The sequence below is a fragment of the Corylus avellana genome, chromosome 1 (assembly GCF_965113065.1).
Source record: "Corylus avellana chromosome 1, dhCorAvel1.hap1.2, whole genome shotgun sequence".
Taxonomy (NCBI): Eukaryota; Viridiplantae; Streptophyta; class Magnoliopsida; order Fagales; family Betulaceae; genus Corylus; species Corylus avellana.
Window position 1 is genome coordinate 4329346 of NC_142490.1, and position 14149 is coordinate 4343494.

Below are 14149 nucleotides of genomic sequence, written 5' to 3' on the forward strand. Positions count from 1 at the left end.
CAATTTAATAAAAGTTGCTTAAATCTCTATTTTTCAGACTTACTACTTTAACCAAAAAAAAAAAAAAAATAGTGAAATAAACAGTACTCACCAAATATAAAAAGTATTGTTCACTCACCTATTAATTAAATGACTCATTTATCTCTCTTCATTTTTGCTTTTCGTTTCTCTCTCTTCCTTTTATAGTTAAAAAAAAATAAACAAATATTTAAATAAAATCGTGAAAGTGGATTGTTAAAATAGTGAGGTTGTTGAAGTGCTCTAAAAAAGTGAGTTAATTATTTTGGTGAGTAAAATTTGGTGAGACTAAATGCTCTAACCCTCTAGAGTCGGCAGGCTTCTAACGCCTTTTACAGTTTACCTCTTTTGCAAGCCTATCTCCTCCTTGGAAGGCGGCTCGAGGCCGATGCTGATTTCTTCCACTACCACAATAAAGCGTTTCGCTGACAATCCTCATGTGTTCAAACATTTTAAATGAGTGAAAAGTATCAATCCAGCTATTGGATCATGCCCATGTCTCTATCAGTACGTGAATATATCCTGTTTTGGGCCTCATCTTTGGTCATTGTCTTGGAATCTTTTATTCATAATTTATACATAAGATTTTCATCCCAACCGGTTTAAAGGAATTTTCTCATTTGAATGAGCAGTGTGATTATTAATTAGTCTTTCTAGATGAATATAGTCAAATTATTTATTTATAAACTTACCATAAATGGCATTATTAGTTCCATATCATGTGCTCTCCACATGATAGTGTGTTACTAGTAGCATAAATTGCATTATGAAGAGGATTTGGAATACTACAATTTTTGCTACAAAATTATTTAAAAATTGATGTGAAAATTAATAATTAATTAAATAATTAAATAAAAAATTTAACATCTGAATCATTTTACCAATTATTAAATATCATTTGTAGTAAACATTGTATTACTCTCGCACGAGTCATTACATTAATTATTGGGGAGGGGGAAAGAAAGTTACCTTGCAAAAAATTCCAATATTGAATGATGAAAAATCAAGCACCAAACTTTCCTTTGCTTTGAACTTTTGATTGGTACTTGAGAACATCCCTAGTAAGAGTTTTCATTTTACTATTTAAAATATAATTTTTTTATTTATTTTTTATTTTAGCTATTAGTTTTTCACTACACACTCCAACAAGAACATCTATTTTAACTATCTATTATAATTAAATATTATTTTTTAGTATTATTTTATTAGTTTTTTATCATTTCCTTATATTTTCCATAAAAAGAGATAAAGAGAGAATTAGAGAGAAAAGATTAAAAAAATAGAAAGAAAGAGAAAATATAATAAAATATTACTTACAAGTTGTTACTGTAACTTGTAAATATAAAACTTTACTGTAACAGTATAGTAGTAGGAAAACTTTCTATTTTACAGTATCTGTTCAAGCAAGAAAAGTTAACAAAATAGCTAAATTTAACTAAAAAGCTAGGTTAGAAATACTGTTGGAGATGCTCTCATCAGTCTCATGGATGGGTCATTTTGACGCATTAAGAGAAATGAATCCTAGCTGTTCAAATTTTGTTTTGTTAGATTTAATGATGCACATAATATATCATCATTTAAAAAATTTTAAATAATATAACAAATTATTCATTATGTACATTATCATATTATATACACAATTAAATCTATAAAATCTAATTTAATATAAGAGACCCTTCTATCAGAATGTGTAGTAAAATCTCATTTTATAATCTTCAATATAAATTTGACACATTAGATAAAAATACTGAATACAATACCAATGACAACATGGTATCTTTAATTCAAATCATTTCCATAGACTTTTCCATTCATTCAAATTCAACGCCCATCACCTACCACTAAACCCCTCACCTACCACTAAACCCCTCACCTACCACCGAGCTCTCGATACCAGAGTCTCCAAAACCAATCAAGACGATGACTGTGATGGTTTTGTTAATGGGTATTTTGTCTATAATGTATTTTGTTAAGAGAATGAAAAATATTTAGTGGAAAAAAAAGTTATATTATTTTTAATATTTTAAGTTTATGTATCTACTTCCTATTTGAATATACAAAACACCCAATTTCAGGTCGAAGCTACTCTCATTTAACATTATATATATTATTTACAATAGATGTGAAATAAGGAATATGCTGAGAGTGAGAGAACGGCACGGCACGACAGCTGCAATTCTTGGTCATTCGCTCGTCTCCAATTAGGATGTGCCACGTGGTTACACTGAACTTTTCAGCTCACTATAATTACAGTCTGAGATAGGCTTCATTTGTGAACAGGGATAATCCCAATGATCATCTGTTTACTTTAAGTGATAGAATAGTCTCACCAAATGAGAAGTGAGGCTCCAAGAGAGAACAGAGTAGCAACAACTCAGCTTTTGACGCCTCAAACTGAAGTGATGATGATTCTGTCGTCGGAGATTCAAAGATAATTGAAGAGTCTGATCAAAAGCCCCACTCTTCAACAGATCCTTTACAGAATCCAATCATCACGTTCCTTTGTTCGATTGAAACTCATCTTTCTCAGCATGATAAGCTTAGTTTACCTTACTGGGGTGCTAGGTAAATTCCAACCCATCATCTCTGTTTTTCTCTGTTTTGTTTTTTCAATAAATAAATAACCGGAATATCCGGGGCAACTAGATTTTCAGGACACGGTGTAAAGCGTTCCTCTATACGAGTCGGGTAAAGCTCGAACGCTCTTAGAAATTGTTTACGCTCATTAGACATAATACTTCATCAAGCACCAAAACCTCTGTTTTTCTACATACAAATGTTTTTTTATCTCTTCTTTTGTTCTTCTTTTGATTTTCTTGCTCGTATACTTTTCAGGCAACATTATGTCAGGGCTACTCTACCTTTCTCCCACGTACGTAAGCTCCTTTTGATCTGTTTAAATACTATTGATCTCTAGTGGGAACTGAGTGAAAAAAGAATATTTTGGATTATAATTAATTTGCAGACCAACGTTTTGGAGAATTGTGAAGCGTAGATCAACTGAGGAATTTGAGAGCCTTCCTTACATTTGCAAATTGTTGAATGCATACTTTTGGATTTACTATGGAATTATTGAGCCCAATAGCTTGCTCGTCGCCACTGTTAATATGTTCGGTGCTATTGTCGAGATCATTTTTCTTATCATATTTCTACTTTTGGCACCTTCAAGAATGAAGGTATGCTTCTTCTTTTCCCCCTTACAAATAGATTTTAATGCTCTATTTGTTTCGTCGTAAAATAATTTTTGAAAATTATTTTTTGGTGTTTGATACTATAGAAAATAATAGTCAAACATAAAACATTCAAATCGTAAGTTATTTTTCGAATTTGAGCTTCTTATTTTCAAGTCGTCGGGCTATGCCGAACTTATGCCGGAGGTTGCTAGAAGTTGCCGACTGTTTCTCGTTTTCACTCATTTTTGGTACAAGCTAAACGCCCAACGAAAAACATTTTACGTCGAAACAAAGGGAGTCCAAAATTTCGATTAAATGTCACAAATAATGATATATATTGTATATATGTTAGGCTAGGACTGCCATACTTGTTGCAATTTTGGATGTGGGATTTCCAGCAGCAGCAGTTTTGCTGACTCAATTCCTGCTACATGGAGAAATGAGGATTGCTGTTGCAGGCTTACTGTGTGTAATCTTCAGTATGATTGCATACGCTTCTCCTCTCTCAGCTATGGTAAGATTATTATATTAAAACTGCATGTGTTTCATGCAGTACTGTTGCTTCTACTCCTCACTTTGTCCTGTCGTTTAATGTAAAATTGCTTGTAGAAAACGGTGGTGACCACAAAGAGTGTGGAATACATGCCTTTCCTTCTCTCATTCATCTTTTTCTTGAATGGAGGAGTTTGGACTGCCTATGCCTTACTCGCCAAAGACTTGTTTGTTGGAGTAAGTTCCCCATAATCAATTTTTGTTTTTGACACAAGGTTACGGTTTTATATTCGGATAACGATCCACGACAATTATCTGCCCGACTGTCTATTCAGACATTCAGATAGATGAATTTCATGCATATAAAGTGTCTCACATTCCCTGCATATAAATAAACGCCATAAAATTGAATGAATGCATGGTTTTTGTTGTAGATACCAAATGGGACAGGGTTTTTTCTTGGAACAGCTCAGTTGATTCTTTATGCAATGTATTGGAAACCTAAGCCATCGAGGCAAGTGTTGGACAATTTAGAGGATCAACAGCAATATGAGCCGCTCAACCCCGCCGCGGGCAGCGGCATCCGATCTCTTGAAGAAGCCACAGTAGCCACTAATGGTAAATAAGAGAAAAGGGTATCAGATAAAGTGTTATTTTTTAATTTTTGTATAATCACTCTTTATTTGTCTTATCTTGTCGAAAACCCAGTTAATTTCACTTCCTAAGAAGCATTCAATTTCAATAATTGTATGTTGACCTAGACTAGTAGACAACAACATTTTCAAGTTGTCGGTCACTCAATATCTACATCAAAATTTTATTTATGTCTTTAGACATAATAATAATAATAATAATAATAATAAAGTTCAATGAAAGAAGAGCTTTTACAAAGAATCAGCTTATAGAAAAATTGAGATTTCTTTCCAACATCATTAAAGCTTCTAGGCCGCTTACATGACTAATAGCATGTTTGGAATTACGTTTCAGAAATAGAGCTTTTATTAAAAAGTACTTTTGAGCAAAAGCTTTATTTTTTAGCTTTTGCTAAAAATGCGTTTTAGCCATTTTTAAGCTTTTTGAACCCTTAAAAGCGCTTTTAATTTTTTACCAAACAAGTATTTTTTTTCTTTAAACAAACTTTTTAGGCCCTTCAAGTTCACTACTATTGTAATTATGAGGAACGCTATCGTTCCTCTTATTATTACTTTTTTTTTTTGGTATTCTCTTGATTTTACATAAATATTGTTTTAAAAAAATAAAAAATCCCAACGATCCATCATATTTATCTTTGAAAACATTCTTTACTTATGATCAAGAAAACGCTAAAAAAAACCATAACTTTTATATGTAATTATCTTCCATTTCCTTTTATGAGCTAGATGTAGTACTAGAGAGATATAAATTCGTTGGGTGCAACATAAACATCCTTTTTTTTATTCCTCCGGAGCTTGTACTTGTACCTTTATGACTTATGAGTATAAAAAATTGTCAAAAATAGAAAAATAACTTTGCAACTAAACTTTTGGTTGAGAGACATGATGCCCTTCCTTTTAAGTGAAATAAAGATAATTTATTTCATAGTTCAGATTTTATTTATTCGTATTTAATCAATTTTTAAATAATATAACAACATATGATTATATATACAATTAGATCTATAAAATAATTTTTTTCTATTTCAATTGAAATAAAATCCCGATTCAATTTAAGAACAAACAATACTCAAATGGGTATTTAGTATACTCATTCAAAGTCTGGCTTTTTTTTTTTTTTAATAAAATACATTGAAAAAGGTCTAACTTAACATATCGCAAATAAAGATTTTCATCAATTTTATTGCTCAAATTATGAAAGAAATCTCATAAGACACACTTACATGAGCAAATTTGAAACAATCTACCCATTTTATTTAAACAGATAAATTCTATAAAAAAATTTCTCACATTTATTACTCAATGGCAAGCCATACCAACAGCAACCTGACGAAATCAGTTGACCTGACAAGATCAAAGGCTATGGAGCAGCTATGTTCCTCCATATTTATTTCCACTTCTAATTAATTTAAGGGAATGACATGGGAAAGTAGCGATCCATAAATGAACTGCACATAACAGTTTAACGATTGTTTTTTTTCCCCTAGCAAATTATAAAGGATAATTCAACTATAAGATTATGATTTACACTCTAATATGTTTGGAGCAGATCTGTTTTATAATTGTAGTTGTATATAAATTAGCGGAAGCTTGAAGTTATAAATATGCACTTAATTGTAAGAATTTTTTAATTGTATCTATAACTTTATAACCTCATAGTATTTGGCTATAATTTTTCAAACATTTATGCTCTGTGTTATAAGAGTTTCATGTTCTTAAGCTTTTATCAATAAAATCTACAAATTTCAGTTTAAAAAAAAAAAAAAAAAAAAAAAAATTATTATTATCTACACAGATAGAGGTGGTTGGTGGATCGATTATGATCTAATTTTTTTTTTCCCAAAAAACCTTCTTTCATAAGAGTGTTATTTCATTATTAGAAGAATAATTATATTCTCATTTGTAATGGTGAAGTAGACCAAGATGGTATTCTTAAGAGCATGTTTGGACTTACAAAAATAAATAAAAGTTTGTTTGAGATTGTGTTAATAAGCTTAATAAATAAAAAGTTAATATATTTAATAAAAAAAATCAAAAAGTATTTTATTTATCTAAAAATGTGTCAAAATATACTTAAAAAAAAAAAAAAAAAACAGCTAATATTGCCAAGTTTTTGTTCCGCTTTGCCTAGCATCGTTAATTCGTTACTATTGCAAACGTACGGCTTGCCAATGGTAAAGACATCATTAAATTCAAAGTAGACGAGGACAACTGAGACATAGTTAATAATGTAATGGGTCCATGATGTGGCATGTCAGTGTCACAATGATGCATGTATGGTTAATTTGTAATGCTTAACAGGGTCGGCTTATGATGCAACATACATACATACATTAGCAAGTTAGCAACAGCATGTGGTGCATGATGCATGATGCATGGTTCATATTGTATAGATGGAGATTATGGTGAATGAAGAATTAACGGCACATAGACTTGCAGGTCGGGTTCTACTTTGAATGGAAGCTAGCCCAACTAACATATTTATCTGAAATTTCTCTTACTTGCCACGTCACCAAAATTTCCACAGGTGAACCATTCCCTAGTTTTTTTTTTTTTTTGATATTATCTTAACAATGCTGATGTGATAGTCTTAGTTAACCATTTGATTTTTTATTTGATTTTTATTTTTATTTTTAATAGAGACTAATTTAAAGATTGGTTGGAACAATTATGTTAGCATTTTGGCGGATTGTTAAGCATCGATCAACACAAGAATTTGAGAGCTTTCCTTACATTTGCATGCTACTGAATTCAGCACTGTGGACTTACTATGGAGTCACAAAGACAGGTGGCCTGCTCACGGCGACTGTTAATGGCTTTGGTGTTGTTGTGGAGATTGTTTACGTTACAATATTATTCCTTGTATTTGCACCTCCAAGGATGAGGGTATATGTTACTCCTCATCATCATCATCAACAACCATATGCATGTATGCTATGGTATTAATTGTCCGCCATGATTAATTTCTCTTCAGGCAGCCACATTTGTTGCTGTTTTGGATGTGGGGTTTCTTGCAGGAGCAATTTTGATCACTCGTTTTACGTTGCACGGAGATACACGGATCGATGTCATAGGATTCTTGTGTGCAGGCCTTAATATAATCATGTATGCTTCTCCCCTGGCAGCCATGGTTAGTAATTTTGTCTTCCTCCATGTTCTTGATCATCTGATATATATATATATATAAATTATTGATGAATTTTATATATACTGCAATGTGTAGAAAAGGGTGGTGACAGCTAAAAGCGTGGAGTACATGCCTTTCCTTCTCTCCTTCTTCATGTTCTTGAATGGAGGGATTTGGACAATTTATGCCATCCTTGTGAATGATTTCTTCATTGGAGTAAGTAATACTACTCATTCTCATCATCATCGTTAACATCTTTAATTGTATTTAATTTTCTGATAATGCATAGCTTATCTATTTGAGATTCGGCTTACATGCTGTTAAATAATAGCATGTATGCTGTAGTTTAAGCAATGATTAAGATTGAATTTTAAAGTTGTCTTACTTTTAGAAGCTTTTAATAGGAGAGAGAAAATAAAGAGAGATTTTAAGATATTCAATCTTAACCGTTGCTTAAACTACAGCATTCATGCTGTTATTAAATTAATTTTTCGAATTTCTTTCAAATCAAGCATGCAATTCTTTTTCATTGCTATACTAAAAATTAAATGATTAAATTTATAAGATAAGTGATAATTTTAACATAATATCAACATAAAAGTCTTGAGTTTAAACCTTATTTTCACACAGTATTCTTAATTAGCCTTAATCCGTGTCATTGGCTCAAACCAAAAACTTGATCTTGATCTTCTAATAGATATATCATGGATGGCCTGTAGCAGATTTTTCTTTCTTTCTTTTTTTTTTTCTTAATTGTTCCATTTTTTTGGGTATATATTATATATGGTGGAGCTTTCATTAGATTTGAGCATAGATGTTATGTAATAACCTAACTAGAGTCGTGCTGCCTTGATTAGAAATTCTCTCAATTATGACAAGGCATTCACTATTATAGTATGAGCTGCCCACATCAGATATTAATCATAAAAGTGAGTGGCTGATATAATATTATTAAACTAAGACTCTTGAATTAATTAGGTGAGATCTCAACAAGGTAGGAAAGAAATTGGTTCAACATGTTCTATATATGGCCCGACAATATAATATATGCTTTAAAGTTTAATCTTGGAAGCCAATAATCCATAACAGAGATGATAATAATTAACCAGAAAAAATATGATTTAGACTCTAATGAGATCCTAAATATTGTATTATAATTTGAACGGAAGCTAGCTATGCCTATCACCTCATTGACAACTTATCCTAGAAAAAGTTCCACAACCAAACCGTGGAATCAATATATGGTCTGTCTTAAATAGAATTTTTTGGACAAACCAAAAATGTTTTCGATCACATCGAACACATGGAAAATAGTTGTTAGAAAATATTCGACGCTAAAACAAACGGAACCTAAGTTAAAGAAAATTCTTTGATAGTCATCTATTAATTAAATATTTGTTCTTAAGAGTACGTGATTCTTACATGAATTTTTTTTAATAGCTTACCATTTTTAAAAATATATGTAAAAATAGTATGTTATCAATCTTATGAATTAACATATGTTAACGGTTAACCCTATTCAAAATGCATGTAATTCTCAAATAGACAGATATAAGTTTAATAGATTGGGTTAAAAAAATTTCTCTAACTCAATCCGATGAAATACTTTGTATGATATATACTAAATGCAGCCTTCTCCATGTTTTTAGATTTTTGTTCCTTTTTCTGTAATAAAAAAAAAAAAAAAAAAAAAAGGAAAAAATTGACAGGGGAGTTATATATATATTGCAGGTACCAAATGGGGTTGGGTTTCTTCTAGGAGTAGCACAACTAGTGCTATATGCAAAATACAGGAATCCCAAGTCCTCCCAAAAAAATATCCAAAGATTTGGAGGATCAATCACACCACCAGCACCTTTTGCCCTCTTTCACTCCTTAAGGATAAAAGTCTAGTACCTGGATGATGAAGAAGTTGCTATTTCATTCATTCATTTATTTGTTCCTACATCATGTGTAAAAAATATTGTTAATTAATTAGCTACTTAATAAATGCAGATATTGTAATAGATTTGAGATCATTTTTCATTCATTAATATTTTTAATTAATTTTCTGATTTTATTCCTATTGTGGGACCTAGGGGTGTTAAGTGAGCAAGCCGCTTGCGAGTGAGCTCAGTATCTGCTCGTATAAGCTCGGCTCGTGCTCGACTCGATTATTAAATGAAACGTTTCATGATTGTGAACATAAATGCTAGCTCGAATATTAAACGAAGCAAGTTCGGCTCGACTCGGTTAGGCTCGTGAGCAAGCTCGTATAAGCTCGTGTGTGTATATATATATAAACTAAGTAACACATAATTAATTATAAATCTCATTGATATTTAAGCATTAAAAAATGAAAAATTCTAGACCCTTCGTGATCAAAAAGAAAGAGCAATCATTAAAAAGACCCCGATTCAATTAGAGCTTACCCAAACAAAAGGAAGAAGAATCAAGCAAAAACTATTGAGGGGGATTGCGAAAGGCAGAAACTATTGAATAAATCAAACAGACCCAAACATTATCATTACCTGTCTGGTGAGTGAGAGAGTGGGAAATGAGAGTTCAGGTGGAAAATGCGCTATGACTGGTGAGGGAGATTGAGAGAGAGACATTAAAAAAATATTTTTTTGTAGGGGGCGTTGTCCCAATACATGCTGTTAACTTATCCCACATTGCTAAGAAAACACAAATCCCCAAGTTTGTTTATCTATAGAATGATGCATATCCTCTCTCTTTGAAACCAAGCGCCTTGCTGTATTGACTTAGGCTCCATACTCGACTAGTCAGGCTAAGCAAATGCCTATATGCAAACTAGCTTCTTAAGCTGTTTTAAAGTACTTGAAGTTAAAGTTTTTTTTTTTAAAAAAAAAAAAATTAAATTAAATATAAGAGCAAGTTCGCGCTCGGCTTATTATGAGCTCGAGTTCAATTTTTTTGGCTCGCCCTTGAGCTCGACTCGAGCGTAAGCTTGAGTAAAATTTAAACGAGACAAGCCTAAACATGGAAAGCTCGCTTAAGCTCGGCTCGTTTACACCTTGGACAAAAAACAAATTGAACTCTTATAAAGCACATGGAGTTTAGTAGATTCTATAAAACCTTTTGCTGATTAAAAATTGATGGATCCTAGAAATTCAAAGCCTAGCCTGGAAGCCCTTTGACCAAGTCTTCATTTCCTATTTGTTCTTATGGCCCCAAAAAAAAAAAAAAAAAAAAAAAAAAATTAGTCAGTTCTAAAAACAAGCAAAATCTATTTGTGAAAAATGGGCCTCCAGCATTATACAAACAAATTTCCAAAAGCTTACTAAAGTAAGCAGTTACATTATATAGTCTGTTTTAGTAGTAGTAATGTAAAACAGAGTCAGTTAACTAAGCTTAATAACAAACTTAACTTAAAAAACAAACTAAGTACACGTGACTGGTACAGTCAGCATCAACAGTTAGATGGCAGTTATATATATATGAACTAGAAATTCAAGCCAAGGAAGTTTAAATTCAAAGCAAAAGTTGGAAAACCTTCTGTGTGTTTAACATGGCTGAGCTGAGTTTTGTTGTTGGAGTTATAGGTAATCGCCAACTTCATCCTCCACACATATTTTTTTGGTGGGCATTCATGCATGTTAATTAGGGTTGTACCTTGATCCTCCACATATACTTTTTGTTGCAGGCATCATCATATCAGTTTTACTCTTTATAATTTCTCTCTTGTAAGTATTACATCAATCTTTAGATTTCTTGTTTTGGTATGAAATGAGAAATTCAGACATTTTTGCAGAAAAACATTTCGGCGGATTGTTGAGCGTCGATCAACACAAGGTTTTGATAGCCTTCCTTTCATTTTGACGCTACTGAATACAGCACTGTGGACTTACTATGGACTGGAAAAGACTGATGGCCTGCTTGTAGTGACTGTTAATGGCATTGGTGCTGTTGTGGAGGCTGTCTATGTCGGATTATTCCTTGTATTTCCACCTAGAAGGGTGAGTGTATATGTTAATTACTCATCATCATCATTGTAATGTCTATATCATCATCATCATCATCATCATTGTTGATACACAGTTTTCCTGATGATGACGTGGCACGTCTGCCGAGTTTGAGTTGACCAACACACGAATGATTTGGCTGCACAACAAAGAAGAAAGAAGGATCGAAGAGACCGGGGGTGAGCCGGCGGGGACACTCCGATGCCTAAGTCAAAATGGGAAAGAGAATGAGCAACAAAGGAAGAAATTAATGGCAAAGTTGCGCTTACTCTCTTATGGAGAGATCATCTGTCATTTATAGGCATCAAGTAGTGGAAGTCCCTCCACCAGTGAATCACTATTCCCTGAGTTTCTGCGATGCAGTTACTGACAAGGGATTTGGGTGATCCTCCTCTCCAAGATCTTAGGGGATCAAGATCATAAGATTTGGTTGTTGCATGTATCACTTGATTAGAACATTTGTAAATGATTGTTGGATAATATATTTGATTTGCATTTTAAATAGATATGGTAGCTTTTGAATAAACGAGATCATTTATCTGTTAACGGCTGTATCTTTTAAGATACTCGAGTTATCCTGGTAGCCGAGACCTGTGTATCCTGAGTTAGTCTCGAACTTAATGGTCTCAGCTCAAGGGTCTTGGATCCCATGGGTCTCGGCTGGAAGGTCTCGGATCCCATGGGTCTCGGATATAAGGGCCTCGGATATGTAGGTCTTGGACTTGTTTGTCCGAGTCCTTACTGGGCCTGGGCCTTTCCATGATTAAGCTGAAGCCGTGGATTACCGGGTATTTAATGGTTTGATTTATGATCCAACAATCATCAACCATATGCAATTTGCTTTTCAGGAAAAGACAGCAGCATTTGCTGCGGTTTTGGATGTGTGGTTTCTTGGAGGAGCGATTTTGATTACTCATTTTATGTTGCAAGGAGATACACGGATTGATGTCATAGGATTCTTGTGTGTAGGCCTAAATATATTCATGTATTCTTCTACCCTGGCAGCCATAGAAAGTAATTTTGTCTTGCTCCATGTTCTTGATCATCTGATATATATATATATATATATAGATGCAGGGATGAGGGGATGGTGATAATAGAATGCAGAAAATAAGCAGTTGTAAATCAAAGCAGTAGAACCGTCTAAAGTGGCGGTATGACAATTGTATAATCAAAATAAACAACTGAAATTAAAAGTAGGGATGAGGAATAACTCAGAAAAATAATAATCGTTATAGATTATAAAACCTTTACAGAAGTAAGCGTTAGAACTTACTGAAGTAAGGGATAGGGAAGAAGAAGAAGAATCTGAAGGGGAATGGCTAGATAGTTTCTGAGAAGGATAGAGACTTTCTAAAACTTCTCAATAAAACCTCTGTCTTACAATGGGGGAGGGGAGCCCGTTATATAGGCTGATAACAAAGCACAAAACAAATTACAATCATGAGCCGCGTTCATGCGGTCAAAAGGAAACAGTAAAAGTAAACAGTAAAGGCACGTCTGGCGCCAGTCTGAACAGTGAAAGTAAACAATCTGAAACAGTAGCTGTCGGCAGACAAATCTTGAACAGTGAGTGAACAGTGCATCTGAACAGTAATCCTGCGCGTGTCGTCCGAACATGAACAGTAAAAGTGAACAGTGATTTTGCACAGTAACTCCAAACAGTAATGAACAGTGATCCGTATATATATATATATATATATATATATATATAGACTTCTCCCAAGTTCTAGTTGTTAAATTATTGATAATTTTTATATATATATAATTGCAATGTGTAGAACATCGTAGAGCACACGCCTTTCCTTCCCTCCTCTTCATGTTCTTGAATAGAGGGATTTGGACTTACTATGCCGTCCTTGTGGAGGATAAATTCCTTGGAGTAAGTAGTACTGCTCATTATTCTCACCGCCATCATCATCTTTAATTGTATTTCATTTTCTGATTGATATATATAGTATAAATTAAAAATTAAATTTATGGGATAAGTTATGATTTACTACATGATATTAAACAAAGGTTTTAAGTTTGAACTTTGTTTTCGTCAAACTCTCATGCATTTTAATTAAATATTATACGTGTTTAAGTCAACACAAGAATTGACGGGCAAGTAATTGCATGCAGGTATCAAATGTGATTGGGTGTCTTTTGGGAGTAACACAACTGATGCTATATGCAATATACATGACCGACAACCCCTCCTAGATTATATCCGAACATTTGGAGGATCAATCGCAACACCAGCCCCTTCTCCCATCCTCCGACGGCTTGGAGGATCAATCGCAACACCAGTCCCTTCTCCCATCTTCCTCCGACTTGGAGGATCAATCGCAACACCAGCCCCTTCTCCCCTCGTCCTCCCAGATAATATCCCAAGATTTGGGGGATTAATCGCAACACTAGCTAGCGCCTCCTCCCCTCTTACACTCCTTTAAGGATAGACATCTAGAACTCGCCATTTCATTTCATTTGTTCCTATACCATGTGTACAGATTGTTAAAAAAAATTTGGCTGCTGAGTAGATTCAATAAAACCCTTTTACTAGAGAAATGTAATACGAAAGAAAGTGTATTTCTCATGTGTAAACAATATGGTACAACAGAGACCCATCTGCCATAAATGTATGATTTCCCCTACTGGGTCAAAGCAAGATATGGAAGTAGGAATAAGGTACCTTAAATGTGGGGTTGCCATTGTAAATGAACCTGACGGACATCAACC

General features: G+C 33.3%; 2 protein-coding genes across 2 annotated transcripts; both read left to right on the forward strand.

Annotated features, from left to right (window-relative positions):
* Positions 1-2313: 2313 nt before the first annotated feature.
* Positions 2314-9391, forward strand: LOC132171414 (bidirectional sugar transporter SWEET7). Its single transcript, XM_088515817.1, has 10 exons — positions 2314-2583; positions 2854-2890; positions 2984-3194; positions 3544-3705; positions 3801-3920; positions 4118-4307; positions 7014-7228; positions 7311-7466; positions 7560-7679; positions 9195-9391. The coding sequence occupies exons 1-10, from the start codon at positions 2550-2552 to the stop codon at positions 9354-9356; spliced, it is 1407 nt and encodes a 468-aa protein (XP_088371943.1). The 5' UTR covers positions 2314-2549; the 3' UTR covers positions 9357-9391.
* Positions 9392-10974: 1583 nt separating this feature from the next.
* LOC132168600 (bidirectional sugar transporter SWEET17-like) lies at positions 10975-13863 on the forward strand. Its single transcript, XM_088515832.1, has 5 exons — positions 10975-11008; positions 11110-11149; positions 11218-11428; positions 12277-12442; positions 13553-13863. Exons 1-5 carry the CDS (start codon positions 10975-10977, stop codon positions 13861-13863), a joined length of 762 nt encoding a protein of 253 aa, XP_088371958.1.
* The last annotated feature ends 286 nt before the right edge of the window (positions 13864-14149 follow it).

Bases quoted from the DNA above. Each gene is read 5' to 3' on its own strand.
- LOC132168600 (XM_088515832.1), top strand. From the start codon at position 10,975: ATGGCTGAGCTGAGTTTTGTTGTTGGAGTTATAG. The intron at 11,009-11,109 runs GTAATCGCCAAC...TTTTTGTTGCAG, and splicing joins TTTTGTTGTTGGAGTTATAG to GCATCATCATATCAGTTTTA. The intron at 11,150-11,217 runs GTAAGTATTACA...ACATTTTTGCAG, and splicing joins CTCTTTATAATTTCTCTCTT to AAAAACATTTCGGCGGATTG.
- LOC132171414 (XM_088515817.1), top strand. From the start codon at position 2,550: ATGATAAGCTTAGTTTACCTTACTGGGGTGCTAG. The intron at 2,891-2,983 runs GTACGTAAGCTC...ATTAATTTGCAG, and splicing joins CTACTCTACCTTTCTCCCAC to ACCAACGTTTTGGAGAATTG. The intron at 7,467-7,559 runs GTTAGTAATTTT...TGCAATGTGTAG, and splicing joins CTTCTCCCCTGGCAGCCATG to AAAAGGGTGGTGACAGCTAA.